The 21,972-nt window shown below is 40.3% G+C and overlaps 2 protein-coding genes across 2 annotated transcripts in view; one reads left to right on the forward strand and one right to left on the reverse strand.

Moving 5' to 3' along the window:
* The window catches only part of GABRA5 (gamma-aminobutyric acid type A receptor subunit alpha5), a 96,124-nt gene that overhangs the window by 60,370 nt on the left and 13,782 nt on the right, over positions 1–21,972 (reverse strand). The window contains exons 3-5 of the mRNA XM_075916457.1: positions 20,561–20,682; positions 17,719–17,786; positions 17,387–17,607 (exon numbers count right to left, since the gene is read on the reverse strand). Coding sequence (XP_075772572.1) covers positions 17,387–17,607; positions 17,719–17,786; positions 20,561–20,682 — 411 coding nt within the window. The remainder of the gene's footprint in view (positions 1–17,386; positions 17,608–17,718; positions 17,787–20,560; positions 20,683–21,972) is intronic.
* GABRB3 (gamma-aminobutyric acid type A receptor subunit beta3) overlaps positions 1–21,972 on the forward strand; it is a 282,050-nt gene that overhangs the window by 43,330 nt on the left and 216,748 nt on the right. The window lies entirely within an intron of this gene.

The raw sequence follows: 21,972 nt of genomic DNA on the forward strand, positions 1-21,972 counted from the left end.
TCGAATTAAGTTTGAACTAGCGGTTTGCATGTGTAGCGCCTATCAAAGTTAATTCTAACTAACGTCTGTTAGTTCGAATTAACTTTGTAGTGTAGACATACCCTTAGTCTATAAGGTGCCACAGGACTTCTCATCATATATGCAGATTCAGACTAACATGGCTACCCCTCTAATAGGAGTGTGTTCTCCCATCAGCCTCCCGCAATATGGGTGCCGCCAAGACTTGGCTAAAGGTAAGATAACTCCAACTATGCATTTTTCACAGCTGGAGTTGTGTACCTTAAGCCAACGTTCCTGCTCTAGTGTATACCAGGCTTCAGTTTCCCTAAAACCCAGAAGTTGGGACTGGACAACAGGGCATGGATCACTCCTTAATTGCATTGTTCTGTTCATTCTCTCTGAAAGTTTGGGCAATGGTCACTGATGGAAGACAAGATACTGAATTAGGTGGACCAATGGTCTGTCTTAGTATGGCTGTTCTTATGTTTCTATTCAAGAGACATATGCTCCATCTTACTGACCTGACTAACTAAGGAAGAGAGAACCCCCAGGAAATTCTCCCTAGATTTTACATTGAGCCTGGTGAATATGTGAGAAGTTTAATTAGAGCAATATGATATAATTCATAGCTGTATGTCTGTCTTACAAATCTTAGAACTATGAATTAAGAAGCACCAAATAAGCAGAGACGTATAGTAATAGTAACAACCTAGACATTTATGAAGTTTTAACATCAAAGAGGGATATGAATTATTTTGCTTGGTTGCTGGGAGTATAATTTTGAAGTAATGGGGTGAAATTTAGAAAAGGAAACTGAGGCTGAATATTAAGAAAAAAAGCTTCCTAAATATGAGATATCCAAGGAACATGTTTTGAGATCCATCACTTGAAACTTTGCTAGGGTAGAGTAGACAAGGTACTAGCAAACAGACTGAAGAAGGTCACAGGAAAAGACTGTGAATAAGACAATTCACATGGACTTTTCCATCTCTAATTTCTGTTGTTATATTGGGTGCTAGAAAGAGACTTTTAATTCACTGGGAGTCTGATCTTTCAGCACAAATATAAATGTCCTAAGGATAACGTTATTGGCAGTTAGGAAGATAATTATAATTTCAGGTAGTGAAAAGACTAGGGAGCCCATGCTATTGACTGACTTCCCTGGTGAAAGGCAAATAATAGGCAGCCATGCAGAAGGCTGATGAAAGCCAGCCCTCATCACACATGATCAAAGTCAGAAGAACTGTGGAAGAGGGAAAGAAACCGGGGAGAGGGTCTACTCTTTCCCAAAAAGGAACAGCTTTAAAACCACAAAGACTCCCCTGTGAGCCAGCAAAGCTTCTCCCATGGAAAGTAACATTATTTTTAAAGATGTCAAACACTGTATAAAAACACCCTTCCTCCTCAGTTTGAGACCTTCAGTTCCTCATCTACACCTAAAAACATTAAGAGAACCACTCCCTTCAATTCTAAACACTAGGCTTTCCTTATCCTAGAAAGCAAATTTTCACCTAAGCACTCTTGAAATTTTAAAAGGTAATCACTTGGGTATGAATGAAGTGTGATATATGGGACTTAGTTTAGCATCATCTTTGAAATTTCAGATTTCCAGGATAAGCAAAATGGATACAATTTTCAGCTAAGTCTTTTAAAGTATCACAGGTGAACAGAAAAATTGCTTGTGCAGTCTGACATTGGAATGCGACATTTTGGGACATACATGGAGATGCAAGGCATGTTGTATATCTGTCTTTCATCTATAACATGCCGATTCACTCCATATGTCATAACAACAGGTAGAGGGCTGGTTCTAGGTAAATAAGAAAATGCCCATCCCTCTCAGCTAACATTCTGCTTTCCCTAATCTTTTCTTTTTCCAGGTGATGGTATGTTCTTGCTTTGTGGTAGAGCCAGCTCACTCTAGCAAACGGAGGGCAGAGATTAAGTGACATGGCATAGCAAGAAACCAAGCATGTGCCTCATTTTAGACATGTGTAATATACTACAAAAAGCTGTAAACCTTATGGTTTAATGTTGTAACATATCTTGATTGAGTATTCTACAAGCCTGGGTTATATTTATGTCACTGTTGTAAAGTATTCTGATAATCTGTTGAATGTAAAGGATATTGTGATGGTGTATAGGGAAAATCAGTGCAAATCTTTCACAGAATGCATCTAGAAAACAAGATGCTGCCCTCAGTTTCTCAGAGTTTAAAGCAGATTTCCCCTTCTATGTTATCAGCATAGATAAATATGTGAGATTTGTGGCATATATTGTCTCAGATAATCCACCACAAAGCAACCTTTTAGATAATTCACTGATCTTTCAGAACAAATAGAAATGTGCTTCATGTAATGTTACTGCCAGTTAGGAACATGATTATAATTTCAGGCAATGAAATTATTAGGGAGCCCTTTGTAGTGATTGGTCTTCTCACAGTAATGGAAACCAGGTAGCCATGCAAATTCTTTAAGGTCTGTCATCTGTCTCCAGTATCTTTGACCATGATAAACTGTTTACTTGCATGTGGACCCTGGCAGGATGATGGAATCCTCTACAATGGTTCTATTTCTTTCAGAAGAAGAAGTTTTAGGCAACTACTCACCAACTAAGGCTATTTCTTGCAGGAGAGGGAGTTTGGATCATTCCATCTCTTCAATGTGTATATGGTAAATTAGGTTGCAGTGTCTTTATTAGCCACGTGACATTCCTCCTGTTTGTTTCCATCACACCTGTCCTGTTCAGTGTGGCTTGCCCAGTGTCTAACAGTTTGGCTACAGTTTCAGTTTTTCCCAAAATATTTAGTGGCAATTGGACATCTAACTTAATAAAAGCATGTGAAAATGAACCAGCAGCAGAAACAGGGAAAGAACAAATTCAAACTTATTTTGAGAAGTTAGATGTCTTCAAGTCACCAGGCCCTGATGAAATACATCCTAGAATATTCAAGAATCTGACTGAGGAGATATCTGAGCCATTAGAGATTATCTTCAAAAAGTCACAAAAGCAAGTTAAGATTCCAGAACTCTGCAAAAAAGCAAATATCCTGCCAATAAAAAGTAGAATAAGGACAACCTCAGGAAATACAGATCAGTCAGCTTAACTTCAGTAACTGGAAAAGATGTTAGAGCAAATAATTCAGCGATCAGTTTGCAGACACCGTGACAATAATAACGTGATAAGAAACAGCATCATGGATCTGTGAACAAATTGTGTCAAACCAACCTAAAATCTTTCTTTGATGGGTAAGAAGCCTTGTGGATGGGGGGAAGCAATGGATGTGATATATCTTGACTTTAAGGCTTTATGGCTTTTGATGATATATGGCATGACCTCCCATAAACAAATAAGAGAAATACGATCTAGATGGAGCTACTATAAGATGGGTACATAACTGGTTGGAAAACCATTCTCAGAAAGTAGTTATCTTTGGTGCACAGTCAAGCTGGAAGGGCATATCAAGTGGGGATGTGGTCTGTTTAATATTTTCATCAGTGATTTAGATGATGGCAAAGAGAGTGCATTTATAAAGTTTGCAGATGATACCAAGATGGGAGGGGTTGCAAGTGCTTTGGAGGATACAATTAAAATTCAAAATCATCTGAACAAACTGGAGAAATGTTCTGAAGTAAACAGGATGCAATTCAATATGGACAAATGCAAAGTACTCCACTCTAGGAAAGACCAGTTATTAGCATACATACAAAATGGGAAATGGCTGCCTAGGAAACAGTACTGTGAAAAGGTATCTGGGTATCACAGTGGATCACAAGTTAATTATGAGTCAACAGGGTAACATTAGAAAAAAAAAGCAAACATTGCAGGGTGTATTAGCACTGTTGTTCTCAACTTTTGTATTCATGACCCATTTCACACGCCAATTCTCTGTGTGTGAGCCCTCCTTTTAAATTAAAAACGCTTTTTCATATTTAGCACTATTATAAATGCTTGAGGTGAAGCAGGTTTTGGGGTGGAGGCTGACAGATCATGACCCCCCCACTTAATAATCTTGTGACATGAGCTACGTCTACACTGCAGAGTTTTTGCGCAAAAACTTGCAAAGCGTCCACACTACAAGCATGTTCTTACGCAAGAAAAAGTACAGTCAATTGTAAGAACACAGGGCTTTTTGCGCAAGAGTTATTCATCTTTTTAGAGGAATGAGCCTTTTTGCACAAGAGCTCTTGCAAAAAAAGGCATGTGTGGATGGGCAGCAGGGGTTTCTTGTGCAAGAAACCCCTATGGCTAAAATGGCCATCAGGGCTGTCTTGTGCAAGAGAGTCCACAGCAGTGTGGATGTGCTCTTGAGCAAGAACTTTTTGCGCAAGAGCTCTTGTGCAAAAAGTTCTTGTGCAAGAAGCCTGCAGTGTAGGCGTAGCCCCAGTTTGAGAACCCCTGCTTTAGCAGGAGATTCGTAAGCATGACTCAAGAAGTAATTTTTCTGCTCTACTGTGCACTAATTAGGCCTCAGGTGGAGTACTATGTCCAGTTCTGGACACCACATTTTAGGAAAGATGTGGACAAACAGAAGTCCAGAAAAGAGCAACGAAAATGGTTAAAAGTCTAGAAAAGTGACTTTAGAGGAATGTTTGAAACTATTGGATGCATTTGGAATTTTGAATTTGTAGCTACTATAGAATGCAATTGCCTTTTTCTTAGGTGATATTTCTTGTAGTAAAAAACTGATATACAACACTTTGCTTTGATTTTCATTCGAGTGTAAACCAAGCTATCTGTGTAAGACCAATGCTTCCTGGTTCACAACATTGTTCCAAAACTGCGATGGCTTCACATGGAAAGTGATCAATTGAGCTACTGGAGCTGATAGCACCCACATTTAGATAGGAGGACAGTCTTCTAGACCTTGAATTAGATCATCAGAAGTTGCACTAACAATGGGTATGTCTAGACTGCATCCCTTATGCCTCCTGCACAGAGGTTTACAGGATCTGTCCAAAAAAGGCTTTTTTTCTTGACAGATCCCCCTCTAGACTGACTCTTTTTGCTGACAAAGTGCTGAGTTGGCAAAAACGGCAGCCATTTTTATGCAAATTAAGCATGGGATATTTAAATCCAAGCTTCATTTTCAATGTCAACCTGCCTAATCTGCATCCCTTTGCCAACAGAGGGATGCAGTCTAGACATACCCATGGCTACGTCTACACTGGCCCCTTCTCCGGAATAGGCATGCTAATTTCGAACTTTGGAATAGGGAAATCCGCTGGGGATTTAAATATCCCCCGCAGGATTTAAATAAACATGGCCGCCGCTTTTTTTCCGGCTTGGGGAAAAGCCGGAAAAGAGTGTCCAGACTGGCGCGATCCTCCGGAATAAAGCCCTATTCCAGAGGATCTCTTATTCCTTTTTCCCAAGCCGGAAAAAAAGCGGCAGCCATGTTTATTTAAATCCCGCGGGGGATATTTAAATCCCCCGTGGATTTCCCTATTCCAAAGTTCGAAATTGAAAGTAGAAATAAGAGATCCTCCGGAAAAGGGCTTTATTCCGGAGGATCGCGCCAGTCTGGATGCTCTTTTCCGGCTTTTCCCCAAGCCAGAAAAAAAGCGGCGGCCATGTTTATTTAAATCCCGCAGGGGATATTTAAATCCCCCTCGGATTTCCCTATTCCAAAGTTTGAAATTAGCATGCCTATTCCGGAGAAGGGGCCAGTGTAGACGTAGCCAATATGTGTACACAGCAGTATTATTTCAGAATAACTGACGTCATTCCAAAAAAGCAAGGAGCGTGTCTACACCGCAAGCCATTATTTGGAAATAATGTCGATCTGGAGGACATCTTAACTCCAACTCCTGTAACCCTCATTTCACGAGGAGAAAGGAAGTCGAAGGAAGTATTCTTCCTTCGACTTAAGTGCCAAAAACTGAATTAAGCTATTTCAACTTAAGCTACACAATTGACATAAGGCAGTGGTTCTCAAAGTGCAGTCCATGTACCACTAGTAGTCTGCAGCCGCCTCCCAGGTGGTCAGGGTGGGGGCTCACCTTCCCATACAGCAGGGAGCCCACACTGCCACTGCAGCCTTGTGGTCGGTGTGCAGCTGCAAGGCTGCAAGGCTGCAATAGCAGCTCCGGCCAGCCAGCAAGGAGGTGAAGAAAGAAAACTCACCCTCCCCCATGTGAGCCACGGATCTAAACATAGAGGAGTGCTGCCACCATGGTAAGAGCAGTGTGCCCTTTGGTTGGACCTGTGGGGCAGGCAGCAGGTTAGGCTGTGCAGAGCTCAGTCAAGTGGAGCAGACTCATGTGCACAAGCAGCTGGCACCCCCCCTTTCCCGGCAGCAGGTTGGGCTGTACCGTGCCCGGCAGTGGTGAGAGGAGGTGATGCTGAGGACCGTGCACATGCAGGAGGCAGGTGGGAGCCTTTTGGGGCCCTGCACCAATGAGGACTTGGTCTGAGGGCAGCATGCCAAAGACTGGATCCTTGCGGAACCCCATCCCCTGCAGGGCTCAAAACCCCATGGTCATCTACCCACTCACCCCTGCCCTTCTGTGCCATGCCCAGACTCCCTGTCCCACCATTTCCCTGACACACACACACCGCGAGCCACCTTGACCCCAGCCCTATTCCAAGGGACACCCTGCCGCCCATCTCCCTGAACCTCCTCAGCCACTCTGCCCCCTAGCTTTAGCCGTAAGCACTCCCTGCCCCGGTCAAATACGCTACCCCTAATCTGGTCCTGCACCCTCCCTCCTGACGAGACATCTACCCCAACCCTGCTCCTGCATCCACAGTTGCTCCTTGCTTCTGCTCCTCCCTTATTCCTTCTCACTCCTCCTGGCCAGACACCCTACTCCCATCTTGCTTCTGCACCCTACCTCCATCCCAGACCTTATACCCTTCACTCCCTTCTGCACCCTACCTTCCTCACAGATCCTGCACCCCATCCCTATCCCACTCACTGGCAGCCCTGTCCCAACACTGAACCCCTTATTTTTCTCCCCACCCAACAGATGAAGGGGGTCCATAAAATCCACTAACTCCAGAACCCCAGAAAAGTAAATCTAGCCTATGGAAAGCCCTGAACCTCAGTCCTCCACGTCCCTTCCCTTCACCTCACCCCATGGGGATGGAACACCAGAAAAGTGAGGTATCTCAGTTGGGGGCCACATCAGTGAGGATTGTGGGTTGTTGGAGGAGTATTTTTGCTTCTCACTTGTGTGGTCCTCAACTGATTTTTCTGTGGGTCAGTGGCCCCTGAAACAAAAAAAGGTTCCCATCTCTGTCATAAATAAAGAAAACATTGAAACCTTTTGTGTTGAACATAAATTAATATTTTATTTTATTTAAAATGAAGTTTGATAAACTAACATGAGAAAGTTAAAGCACTTAATCTGTTTAATAACTTAAATTAAACCAGTCTCTCTAGCTGCAGTACTAGCAAAATGGCTTGGGTGTAATTATGTAATTAACAGTGAGTTTCCATTAGCAACCGGTGGTCCGCGGAAAGGTTGACATTGAGCCACGTGGTCCATGGGCCAAAAAGTTTGACAACCATTGATGTAAGAGAATGTCTACATTGGGGAGTTATTTTGAAATAACAAGGTGAGTGTCTACCCTACCAACCCTGTTATTTTGGAATAATGGGCTTGTTATTTCAAAATAACTCTTGCTTGTGAAGAAGAATGAGCTTATTTCAAAATAGTTATTTCAGGACTTATTATTTTGAAATAATTTATTCTGAACTAACCTGGTAGTGTAGACATAGCCTAAAGGATTGGATCCCTGGGAAAATTGATTTTGTCTAACAATGAGGAAGCAACTGATAGAGCCTTGAAAATGAATGAAAGGGAAGCAATGGATAGAGGCATAGGAAGAGGGGGAAAGAGAGGAAATTAATGTAATTAACTTATTTTGAGACTTACTGAAATTTTTTTGGCTTGGCTTGGTTTGGTTTGCTTGTTTTGAATGTTTTTATATTTGGACAGCTCCCAAATCACTGGCCAGACATTCTTCTAATGTAAACACAGATGTAAATATAGTCTCTTTATTGATGAGAACAAACTACACTGATTGAACAAAAGGGATTCAATATAACTAGCTATTGCCTAAACTCTGGCCTGTATTTCTAAAGTGCAGTTCTGCTAAGGACTCCCACAGTTAGGTCCATATAATGAAATCCACAGCTGTGAATTGATAATATCTGGAATAGGTCCTGCAATGATGTCTATATAAAAAGAAAAAAGAACAAAAACACCCACCCATGCCCACCCACCCGCACACACACACACACACACACACACACACACACACACACACACACACACACAAAGCAAGACTTTTGACTGAATAAGCTCTTTTGTTTTTTAAAAAAGAAAATCTTGAAAAGAACTGGATAACTTCCTATTAATTGTAGTATCTATACAGTTTACAAATATGCTTATTTTGCATTACAATATTTTATGAAAGCATAGATTATAAAGTAAAATGTTCCTGAGCATTATACAAATAAAATCAGTACTTTTGAACTTAATGTTACATAAAATGTTTTGAGCACTAATACCTCTTCTGTAAATAGTAACAACAAATGTGGTTATGCTGCCATCAAGTGGATATTTAAGTTATACATATTCCACATTACTGAATTTTATGTGGCCTCCATGAACAATAACAATATTTATATATTTTCAAATTTGCACAAGAGTAGATAGGCAGTTTATGAAATGATTATAACTTTCTAAGAATGTCAGAAATTCAATGGTACACATTTTGCACACATTACTTTTGCTCACATTTTGGCTATAAATGCAGATTTTACGCTCCCACCATTTCACTGTAGAAGTTTAATTCTGACAGTTTACCAAAACTCCTCTTTCTTTATACTCCATTCCCACTGTAAAAATAATATATCTCATTTAACTGTTTTGTATGGAATAAAGCTTACTTAACTGCTGTTCCTATTTTTCAAAAGCTTTACGTAAGGCCAGAGCTTCACATATTTCCACATATCTACCTTGTATTTTTATTTCTGGTATAATGAGAGTATCTGATTTTTAAAAAAGTAAAAAAAAATTAACTTTTTTCCTGCTTTCACAAAGTTACAAAATCATATATAGACCAACAGAAGAAAAGATGCATTTTTAGCAAATGTAAACCCATTCCTCTCATTAAGAAGACAATACTGCCCCCGAGGGGCAGAAATAGGATTTGCAACATTAATTGTATGATCTGGATAAACTTAAAAAACAACAAATAATCTGCTAGCACTTTGTAGACCAGAATTTCTTACACTTTTTTTTTAATAAAGTAGCCCTTTAAAAAAAAAAATTATGAGTGCCCTGAGTACCTACAGTTTTCAGACACACAAAATTTATTTTTACCATTGCAACACATTTGTTTAATAAACTTAATCGTAGCTGGGCAAGCGATGAAATTTTTGGGTGTAAAAAGTACAAAAATAATAAAGTGCTGTAAAACTTAAAACAAAAATTCTGTTTTCTCCAAATTTCAGTTGTGTTGACATACTCCCCCCTCCCCAGACTTCTTTTGAGTACCCCTAAGGGTACTCGTACCACTGGTTGAGATATCCTGTTATAGACTAACAAAACATGTAGATGGTATCATGAGCTTTTGTGGGTACAGCCCACTTCTTCAGATGACCAGAGTTTGTACAACATAAACCTTACAACATAAAATTTATTTCAGGTGTTCACTGCATAGAACACAGCTGTAAAGTAATTATTATGTAAAATCAGTATATATATTATATTTTTGTTTTATTGTGATGTAAAGGGACTTTGATAGCATGTATGCATAGAAGCATATTTTAATATTTCACTGGGAAAACTTTAAATACTTTGTTTATTTCTGTCCTAGACTCCTATCAATAGAAAATGCAAAATTCAAATAATGTATTTTCATCATAGTGAAAATATATTTCTTCAAAAATTCTAAAGCTGGAAGTTTGAAATTAATATAATTATTTAATTGCTTTCCATTTAAATGGAAGTGATTGGGGGAGTACTAGTTTGCATGTGGTCCTATTACTGTGTATAGGCTATTAAAATAAAGCATCATATCTGTTAATATGGTGGCATAACTCATACTCCTCGTGAGGGGTAACAGTAGTTCGAATTAGGATCTTTAATTAGAACTACCTACTCTGTGCTGCATGTAGCTGCGGGCACGGAGTTCGGACTAAGGGGGATTTAAAAATGGAGGCGCCCAGGAACATGCAAATGAAGCCTGGGATATTTAAATCCCGGGCTTCATTTGCAACTCCGCTTGCCCTAATTACCCTACTTCGCTCAAACTAACAAGCTAGTATAGACGTACCCCTAGGGTGTGTCTACACGGTAAAGTTATTTTGGAATAACAGCCATTATTCCAAAATAACTATGCAAGCATCTACACAGCATATTCCGTTATTTCAAAATATTTTTCTTTAAACAGGCGGCTTATTCCGACTTCTGTAAACCTCATTCTACAAAGAATAATGCCTATTCCAAAATAGCTATTTCAAAATAAGGCGTGTGTAGAATCATAGAATCATAGAATAATAGGACTGGAAGGGACCTCAAGAGGTCATCGAGTCCAGCCCCCTGCCCTCAAGGCAGGACCAATGTAGTTGCTCCACTTCTGCTATTTCGAAATAGCCCCTCACCAGAGCCATTCTAAGTTATTCCTCCTGGGGTTCTACATTGAAATAGAAAGTCTACAGTAGAGACGCCTACCTCAGACTAATTTTGAAGCTCCCCTGCAGGGTGGATGTGATATTTTGAAATAAGCTGTTTTGGAATAACTATTCCAGAATAGCTTATTCCAAAATAACTGTGCAGTGTAGACGAAGCCTTGCTGACCTGATTAAATACTATACATTTGGAATTCAAAACAGATTGCAAGGCATGGCTCACATTGCTCTCTTCCCTCTCCTCTTTGGTAATCATTCAGACAACTTACGTGGAAGGCTATAAAAGTGGTTCAGATATCTCCAGCCATGACAGAGGGCCTGATTCTCTGAATATACAGATTATTGCTGGTGTGCAGACTGGGAAGCTCCATTCGTTACCTCCAATTCTTCCTCGGAGATGGCTGGGAAAAGCACCCTACATTGTCAGGAGGTTTGCCTGAAAATTCACAGACCACCGACAGCCAAGAAGATCTGGGGGTATATCTACACTACCACCATAGTTTGAACTAGGGTGGTAGTGAAGACATACCCTGGTGGAGGCCACAAGAAGCAAGGCTTATCCTCATGCTGAGGCCCTGTGCCTCCACACCACTGATAGGCCCCTAACTGCCCAAAGTGACACCCCTAGACACAGAGGAGTGGGGAGAGGGAATTACATAATATCTAGGAGGAAATGTTTGCTTGTTAATGCTGACTCACCATTTATCTTGTGCTGGTATTCTCAAACAGGTCTGTAGAGGTTACAGCACAGTATAAAAAAGGATCCTTACAAGGGTAGAGGGGAATGCTCGTAGCAAAGAGAGAAGCTGTGTCCTTCCCTTCCACTATTCTGACTCCCCTTTTTTTCTCGCCCACACCCAAGGTTTTTGGGGGAATGCAACCATCGCTCCAGCCCTTAATACCCTCCCTTCTTCCTGGATTCCCAGACCCAGGACTTGGAAGAGAAGTCGCTCCATAGTCTGGAGCCACAGAGTCATGTTTCCCCCACTACAGAACCAGAGAGGTGCATCTGGCTTCAGGTTTCTTTCTACTGATAACTTTAAAATGGCCTTTTGGCCTTTCATGCAGCTATGCCAGTAAGAAGCTTCCCAGCTTGCACTTTGCTGCCAAACCTTAAGGGCTAAATGAAATAACAGTGGAGTTACAATAGGGTGGAATTTGTCCTCGGTCCATTTCAGCTGACTTTAGTTATGTATACACAGCAAAGAAAAACCCGCTGCTGGCCCATGCTGGCTGACTCAGGCTTGGGCTACAGAGCTTCTTTCATTGCTGTTTAGACAGCTTGGTTCAAAGTAGAGCCTTGCTGTGGTGTGATTTGGGAGGGTCCCAGACCCTGGGCTCTAGCTCAAGTCCAGATGTCTACACAGCAATGAAACAGCTCCACAGACCCATGAGCCTGAGTCAGCTGGCATGGGCCAGCACCAGCTGTCTGGTTGTTGTGTAGACCAAGCCCTAGAGACAAGGTAGGGGAGGTAATATTTTTTTTGGACCAACTTCTGTTGGTGGGACGTCCAAGCTTTTGAGCTACAGAGAGCTCTTCTTCTGATCTGGGAAAATAAAGCAGAGTGTATCAGCTAGGTACAGGTTGCTGAGCATATACCGTGGGGTAACACAAGCTGTAGGCCATGGCTTGAAAAGAAGCGGGCAACTGAGGGTTAGATTGGTATGTATAAGGTGTTTGAAGTAGGCAATTGGAATAGCACACAGGATGTGTGTGACAAACTGTTGTACTGAATCATAAAATCATTGTCCCTGTTGAGTCCATGGAGTCTGGTGTTCAGCAGAGTTATGGATTTAAGCTTTGTTCAACATCTTTATTAATGACCTGGATGAGGGGATGAATTGCACCCTCAGCAAGTTTGCATATGACACTAAGCTAGAGGGAGAGGTAGACACACTGGAGGGAAGGGATAGAGTCCAGAGTGACTTAGACAAATTGGAGGATTGGGCAACAAGAAATCTGATGAGGTTTAACAGGACAAGTATAGAGTCCTGCACTTGGGATGGAAGAATCCCAAGCATTGTTACAGGCTGGGGACCAACTGGCTAAGAAGCAGTTCTACAGAAAAGGACCTGGGGGTGACAGTGGATGAGAAGCTGGACATGAGTAAACTGTGTGCCCTTGAAGCCAATAAGGCTAATAGCATACTAGGTTGCATTAAGAGGAGGATTGCCAGTCGATCCAGAGATGTGATTATTCCTCTTTACTCAGCTCTGGTGTGGCCACATCTGGAGTACTGTGTCCAGTTCTGGGCCCCCAATTTTAGGAAAGATGTGGATGCATTGGAGAGGGTTCAGCGGAGGGCAGCCAAAATGATTAGGGGGCTGAAGCATCTGACCTACAAGGAGATGCTGAGGGAGTTGGGTCTATTCAGTCTGCAGTAGAGAAGAGTGAGGGGGGATTTGATAGCAGCTTTAAACTTCCTGAAGGGAGGTTTCAAAGAGGCTGGAGAAAGACTGTTCTCAGTAGTGATGGATGGCAGAACAAGGAACAATGGTCTCAAGTTGCAGTGGGAGAGGTCCAGGTTGGATATTAGGAAAAACTATTTCACTAGGAGGATAGTGAAGCACTGGAATGAGTTACCTAGGGAAGCAGTAGAGTCTTCATCCCTACAGGGGTACGTCTACACTGGCCCCTTTTCTGAAAGGTGCATGCTAATTTTACAGGTCGTAATAGGGAAATCCACGGGGGATTTAAATATCCCCCGCGGCATTTAAATAAAAATGTCCGCCGCTTTTTTCCGGCTTTTAGAAAAGCCGGAAAAGAGCGTCTACACTGGCCCCGATCCTCCGGAAAAAAGCCCTTTTCCGGAGGATCGGGGCCAGTGTAGACGCTCTTTTCCGGCTTTTCTAAAAGCCGGAAAAAAGCGGCGGACATTTTTATTTAAATGCTGCGGGGGATATTTAAATCTCCCACGGATTTCCCTATTACGACCTGTAAAATTAGCATGCCCCTTTCGGAAAAGGGGCCAGTGTAGACGTAGCCCAGGTGTTTAAGTCCCGGCTTGACAAAGCCCTGGCTGGGTTGATTTAATTGGGATTGGTCCAGCCTTGGGTGGGGGGCTAGACTTGATGGCCTTCTATGGTCTCTTCCAACTCTATGATTCTATGATTCTAAGCTCCCAGGATTGCAGAAATTCTGCCGGTGCCCTTTGAGCATAATGACTGGAGAGCTTGGATATAGAGTGATCGCCTTGTGAAAAGTCAATGATGTAAAGTAAAAGTGCAGTCTAGACAGGGTTTTTTGGGAAAAAAAAAACCTTTTTCAAAAGAACCCATACTCCTGAGGAGTTTTCTCGAAAAAGGTTTGGGGTTTTTTTTCGAAAGAACCCCATCCAGACTGCACTTTCATTTTTGAAAAACCCTTTTTTGAAAAAGCGCTCGGACGTGAATATGCAAATGAAGCATAGGATATTTCAATCCGTGCTTCATTTGCACTTTCATTTTGCTTCATTTACATTCCTCTTTCGAAAGAGGAATGTAGTCTAGACGTGTCCCTAACAGATGTATTAGGACATAAGCTTTCAATGCCACGGGACTCCTCATTGTTTTTGCAGATACAGTCTAACATGGCTGCCCTTCTGAGACTTTGTGAAAAAGTGTTCACTCACATTTAATAGGGTGTTTTTGTCATTTATCTTCTTTTTTTTTTTTTTTTTTTTTTTTTGCATGAGTTCATTCAAGATTGAAGTGATTGTCATGTATAGTCCACATAGATGTAATTAGGGTATGGGAGATGAGGCACACCATTTGTTGTAAAAGGCATGTGTATGACTCATGAATCTTGAAAGGTGTGTTGTGGGGATACTGATCATCTTAGCAATGTAGATATATTTACAGGTTCTACACCAATTGTTCTAGCAGGATCTGGTGGTGCTTTGTGTTGGTGTGTGCCTGTCTGTGGGGAGCACTTCTGATTTTGAGCTTTGGGATACCGAAGGGTTGTTTGAAGTCCAGAAGAAGGGGTTCAGTAAAGTTTCTTTAAGCATGTGGTCCCCATCAAATGTGGGTTTTAATGGTTTGATGGTACCTCCTATGGGTTTCAGTGTGGAGTGGTAAGCGACAACTAAGAGCATTCAGTCAGTGAGTTCTCTCGCCTCTCCTCCCCTCCCAAAGCAGGCTCTTCTAGGGTATTCGGGTGGTGCTTTCCAGGATAACATGGACATAGTTGCATTTCTAGCACTTTGTTAGTAAAGTTCAAATTTCCCATGGGAAGTTCATACCCTTTGGTGTTTACAAATGGAAGATGCTCTACTCCCCCGGAGACTGATTTCTTTGTCATTGCCTACAATGGGTTGAGAGCTCTGGGAGGGGTGTAACTTTACCTACTGACACACATTGTGCTTTCTTCTTGTCACTCTTTTCAAATGTGACATTTTACGCTATTAGCCATTTCTGTAGGGATTAGTTACTACATATTATTTCTGACACTGAAATGTATCTCAAAAATGCCCGTTGTGGAAGAGCTGACTCTCTTAATGTAGCACAGTGCCTCAGAGACATCTTGATCTGATTATAAATTATACGCACACTCTCCTGGCCTAGGATTCAGTAGGATGGCATTTACAATAGGATGACAAAAAAGCTTTATTTTAAATTTTTAAATTGTCATCAAGTCAAATGTAGGCTGTTTAAAAAGAGATGGATTCCAATCCCTATTATGTTATAAACAGTAAAATTTATTTCTGCTCCTTTTTTCCCTCTTCCCCTGAAACATAAAAAAAAGACTAACAAAGCATGTTGATGGTATCATGAGCTTTCATTGGCACAACCCACTTCAGATTAATGGAGTTTTTAAAGGTCCAGTTTCTAAATAAATAGCAGATGGGGGCGGGAGGAGAGAAGGAAAAAGAAGGGAAAAGAAAGAGGGAAAAAAAGGGAAAAGAATAAGCACTACATGAAGCTGATAGAGAAGGTACTAAGTATTCTTAAGTACCTATAGTTTGGTTTTTATGTCATTATGATGTGGAATGTAGGGAGCCATCCACCCAAAATCTTTTTTCATACCTCTGTTGAAGGAATCAAACTTGTAAATGAAGTTAAGAACACTTAGTACCTTCTCTATGGGTATGTCTAGACTATAGGGTTTTTTCGAAAAAAGTGGCCTTTTTTCGAAAAAACTTCCCCTGCCACCACATCCTTTCAAAAATAAATTGAAAGAACATGGAAGTTTTTTTGGTCGCACAAAACCTCATTTTATGAAGAATAATACCTTTTTTCAAAAGTGTTCTTTCAAAAAAAGGAGTTATTGAATGTAAACTGTACTTTTTTGAAAGAGAGTATCCAGACTGCCTGGGTGCTCTCTTTCAAAAAAGCAGCTCGCTTTTTCAAAAGTACTGGCTGTAATCTAGATGCTCTCTTTTGAAAGAGGCTTTTTCAAAAGATTATTTCGAAAAAACCTCTTTCGAAAGAGGCTTGTAATCTAGATGTAGCCTCTCAGTTTCATGTAGCATAGACACTCTAATTAACTACTCTTTTCCTTTTTTCCCCTTCCTTTTCCTTTTTTAACTCCCCTCCCCCATCCGCTATTTATCTGGAAACTGGATCTTTAATAACTTCATTCATCTGAAAAAGTGGGTTGTACCCACAAAAGCTCATGATACCATCTACATGTTTTGTTAGTCCCTGAGGTGCTGTAAGACTATTTGTTGTTTTTTATGTTTTTCCACTTATACATTAACATGACTACCCCTCTGAAACTGTATGGGATTGGTTATTTAGTTGTGCTGGTTTGTTTTAAATACCTTTATTACAGTACAAAGACTTTTATTTCTTCTTTCTTTTAATTCCTGGTCATTTCTACATTTTTCTGTTCTTTTCAAAAAGTTAGGCATTAGAGATTTTTAGGCATTGCTTAAATCTGGCAGATACTCGTATGTGATGAGCTTAGAATAAACACTTTCTTCTCTATATTTTTTTAAATCGCTTCTTAAGTGCTGTTCGTATGACTACACTTTCAATGAAAGCCCTGTTACAGACACAAAGCAGTCTTAATTACTGCAGATGAATTACTTATAACAAACAAAGCAGGCTTCAGTAATGTAGGAGTTGTATTAGGAGAATTTCAAATAAAGTAGGTTATGCTGATATTACTGATATAATCTCTGATATAATATCTAGGTTAAGAATTGATAAGGCTTCATAATACCATCAGATCAGATAAGAAGCAAGGTCTGGAAAAGTTCACACACAGATCTGATTCTCAGACTAAAAAAATGTACCAGCTTTGTCTTAAAATGGAATTCATTTAATAGCTTTGTAATGCTGTATCTGCCACCTGCAAGGCTTTTATTCCAGTGATGGCTTGTCCTTTAGCTAAATTAGAACTAGAAATAAACAGAAGCTTTAAGAGTTCAAGATGTACTATACCAGAGACAGATTTAACTTTTTGATTGTTAAGACAGTTCTCTCAAATCTCATCAGCAGAGCTGTTGAAAACACAAATAATAAGAGAGTACAGGTCTACATAAAACAGTAGGACTGAATCATCAATTCCACTGAGAATATGCATTCCATTTCACCGAAGGAAATATTTCAGCATTAGCTCTGTTCAGAAGCTGCAAATTAATTAGTAGTTATAGGCAGTGATTATGCTTTCCATTTTCTCTTGGTATTCTCATAAAAATGTGCAAAAAATCTACTTAGTTGACTCTATTGTGAGAAAAATATGATATTCCAAAAAAGCAATTGTAAAGCTACTAGGGAGTAAAAATAAGAAGAAATCAGAAAAATCTTTACCTCATGGTATAGAGTAGGGTGCCATCATCTTCAAGGCGTAGAAGTTTGTTTGGTGTTGTCATGTTGTGAGCTATAGATTTTTTACCATTATGGAAGAAAGTATCTGGGGTCCATATCTTGCTGGCAAGCAGGTTGTTAAGAGGGAGACGTTGCATCGGTCCTTTGAATTGAAGTCTTTCATCTTTCCAGCTTTGTCGAAAAAATACATCAATGGTGTATTCCTGGCATAAAGAACCAGTCATGTTAATAATGTGTCTCAAAAAATAATCATTTTTACAGTTATTTTAACAACATAAATAGTACTGATTTAGGATCCATATGCTATAACCTACCATTTCTGTGTCTGACACTGGACCAAAACTGGTAACATAGATGTCTGTTTTCACCTGAGTTATTCTCTCTGCAATAAAGAGATACAGAGCCTGAATCAGTAAATGCTATAACAAACAGACACTCTGTAGGTATTCATTTTTGTATTAACAACTACATTTGTTATTTTAGGCCAGCATTTTCTAAGAAGCCCAAAACTTTGAAATTCAATGGGATTTGAGTGCCTAACTCTTTGGATCCTTTGACTATCCCAGCCTTAATGGTTTTTTGAGCAGGGAATTTTGTTAATACTTTAAGGCCACGTCTCCACTTGCTGTGCTAGAGATCAATTTTATGGCGTTCAATTTAGTTGGTCTAGTAAGGACCCACTAAATCAAATGCTGAGGGCACCCCTGGTTGGCTCCACTACTCCTTGATTTGCTAGGAGTTCGGGAAGCTAATGGGAGCGTTTTTGCACATTGACCTCCCACTGTGGAGACAGCACCAAGCTCATCTTACGGTATGTCTACTCCATCTACATTACCTATGTAGCTGGAGTTGCATACCTTACGCCGACCTTCCAGCATAAATGAGCAAAGAGCCCAAGTACCATTTTTTCAGTGGTGGCATGGTGGTGAGAGTAGGTGTGGAAAGTCTTCTAAAATACAAAATATATGAATGTTGACTGTAACTTTGCCCTACAGACATGCATGAAAGGCCTGATTCCTGAAAGGCATTCCTCTATCCCTTTAGAAATCAATTACATCCATGCAAAATCAGAATGGTAGCATTGTACATACACATCACAGTTTGATATAACTGACTAAACTAGACACAGGGCAATAGTGAATCAGCTCCCCTAGTATTTATCCTAAAGAGTGTAAACTATTCATAGATAACTCCCTGCACAAAGAAAGAAAGAACTCTTTGAAATAGTAAGCATTGTGTAAGAACACTGAAATACACAACATGATCTGTTAGTTCCCTTAATTTCATTTGGATATATCTTTTTTGCCTTGTTTTTTGGTTATCACTTTCAGCCATGGGATTATTAATACTTCTCTGCAGAGAGGGCTATGGAAATACTATTTTTTAAGAAAGGACTTGGACAGATGGTGGACCAACTCTGGGAGAGGGCTGGGGCTCCAGGAATATGGGATGTGTGCATGAATGTCTGAAAGAAAAAAAGCAGCTAGGAGAACACCTTGATCAGAATGAAGAGAAGAGCAGCAAAGTGAGTGTAAATCAGGCTGTAAAAAGATTTGAAAAAACAAAATAGGGAGAGTAAGCCTGTGCAGAAGGTGGGGAGAAGACAAAGGAGAAATATGTAGAGGGGTTGGTCAAGATCAAAATAGCAGGGATGATGGATGCAATTTTAATTACTGACATTTTAAAATAGCAGATATAGGTGCTACAGAGTAGGTGTATACATACAATTTTATCACATCTAGCTGATCACAGAAAAGGATATTTTTAATTTTTACCTCTTCTAGAGATTTTTGTCAGTCATACTTCATAAAATATGTTTGATTTGTTCTGACGGGTTCGTACATGTTATTTTTCAATTATGGAACTTAAAATATTTGGAAAGCTGAAGTCAGGCATCACATTGTAAGGCAATATTATCAAAAAGAACAAGAAAAATCTATTCAACTACACAAATTCTTAGTGATGACTAGAAGAATTTGTCATAGGTCAACCTGACCCAAACCTGATTTGAATCCTATGAAAATGACTGTAAAGATTTCAGAGGGCTTTTGGAGACTGGATTTTCTTAGGACATACACAAATAACTAAATAAATACATTATTTAAGGCCTAGGGCATCAGATAAGATCCACAGTATTACTGGTGTAAGAGCTTCCCCATTTCTTATAGGTAATGTTATGGTCTCACAATGGAGCTTCCTATGCAATCCTTATTCAGGAGAGATTTTCATGGACTTGTAAAAGAGATTTGCCTGAGTGAGGATCAGGTCCATTATGCTGTGACTGGGCCCTGACTAGAGATTTCTAAATGCTGACACAATCAGCAGTGGACTGTCTTTATTACTGAAAAATATAAACCACCAGGGTTATTCTAAATTAGTATTACAAATAATCTATTGTGGAAGTTGTTTGTGCTGTTTGCTAAATATAATTCTGTACATTACACACAGTATATATTTACCTGCCATATTCTTTCACTGAGATGTACCAGAGTTGAATTTGTAGCACTAGAAATGTTATCAGTGTGATGGACCACTCTAAGCGACAGAGGATTCTGCTCACCTATACTCACCTGAAACCCCTCTGTGGTTTGCTTTATTGAAATGTATAGCAAAATATCATACCGCTTTAAGAGCCAAATGTAAATAACCAAGCTAGGCTGCCATTACCCAAAGTGCAATGTAAAGCATAGTCTGTGTGGCTTGCTTCAGCTGAGGCCAGCACAAAGGTATGAAGTCCCAATAACTCCAGCAATGTTTCAGAGGAAAAGGAATCCCTGGTTTTCCTTCTAAATGTAGCCTTCCAGAAATTGACTAGCCCATCCATTCATCCTTCTTTGGCTGTTACTCTGTTAAGTGGGGATTGGTTAATTGCCCACAGTTGGATTCAGAGATACTGTGGATCCCTACAGTCAAGGTGAGCAGCAAGGGTTCAGATTCTAAGGAGAGCGTCGTCTCACCAATTTCTAGACAGTATCTTTTCCCTCATCCCAATCAGCCATTTGTTTACAAAGGCTCTTTCTATTTCCTTTTGGTTAGGTAGACAGAACAACTATACTTAAGAGGTTTGTTCCACTGACAGGGTTCTCAAGTTATATAGACTTTGCTGTAGGAATTACGCAATAGAGACACTTGATGCAATAGCAATAGAAATTGTACCTCCCAGTCCTGGGCGCAGTCTATTGTCATAGCCATCCAGTAGGCCATCCAAAATCCTGGTGAATATGGTAATATTATCATTGATGTCATCTTTCCCTGAAGCTGTTGGCAATTGTGAAAAGCTGTTTTAAATATATAAATAAAGGAAACTGATTAAAAGCTGTGCCAGTCACATAGGGGTGAGGATTGGAGATCAACTTCCTTTTCCTTCCAATTTTCTACTCTCTCCCATAATTTTAAGATACCAACTTCAGCTACGTCAACTGCATAGCTTAAGTAGAAATAGCTTAATTCGGCTTTTGGTACTCTCTACATAGCAGAAAGTTGAAGGAAGAACATTCTTCCTTCAACTTATAGAATCATAGAATCCTAGAACTAGAAGGGATCTTGAGAGGTCATCAAGTCCAGTCCCCTGCCCTCATGGCAGGACCCAATCCCTGACAGACGTTCATCTAATCTGGTCTTAAAAAGCTCCAGTGATGGAGCTTCCACAACCTCCCTGGGCAAATTATTCTAGTGTTTAACCACCCTGACAGTTAGGAACTTTTTCCTAATGTCCAACATAAGCCTCCCTTGCTGCAGTTTAAACCCATTGCTTCTTGTCTTATCCTTACAGGCCAAGGAGAACAATTTTTCTCCCTCCTTCTTGTAATACCCTTTTAGATACTTGAAAACTGCTATCATGTCCGTTCTCAGTCTTCTCTTTTCTAAATTAAACAAGCCCAGTTCTTTCAGTCTTCCCTAATAGGTCATGTTTTCTAGACCTTTAAAATTTTTGTTGCTCTTCTCTGGACCTTCTCCAAATCTTTCTTGAAACGTGGTGCTCAGAATTGGACACAATACTCCAGTTGAGTACTAATCAGTTCAGAGTAGAGCAGGAATGAAAGCAAAACTTCCCTTACTCATTGTGAAATGAGGGTTACCATGAATGGTAGTAAGAAGTCCTCCATCTCAACACTATTTCAAAGTAAAGGCTTGTAGTGTAGACATGCACTGTTATTTTGGAATAATGTCAGTTATTTACAGTTTACAGACAAGGAAAACCTAACCTGGTATCCAGGACATAAGAAAGGAACCTATATTAATTTTTTTCAAGTATATTTAGAATGAAAAATACATTACTAAAACAGGGTATGTCTACACTACCCTCCTAGTTCGAACTAGGAGGGTAATGTAGGCATACCGCACTTGCAAATGAAGCCCGGGATTTGAATTTCCCGGGCTTCATTTGCATAAGCGGGGCGCCGCCATTTTTAAAACCCCACTGGTTCGAACCCCGTGCAGCGCGGCTACACGGGGCACGAACTAGGTAGTTCCACGAGGAGTAACGGTAGTTTGAACTAGGAAGGCTAGTTCGAACTACCTAGTTCGTGCCCCGTGTAGCCGCGCTGCACGGGGTTCGAACCAGCGGG

The sequence above is a fragment of the Pelodiscus sinensis genome, chromosome 1, assembly GCF_049634645.1.
Source record: "Pelodiscus sinensis isolate JC-2024 chromosome 1, ASM4963464v1, whole genome shotgun sequence".
NCBI lineage: Eukaryota > Metazoa > Chordata > Testudines > Trionychidae > Pelodiscus > Pelodiscus sinensis.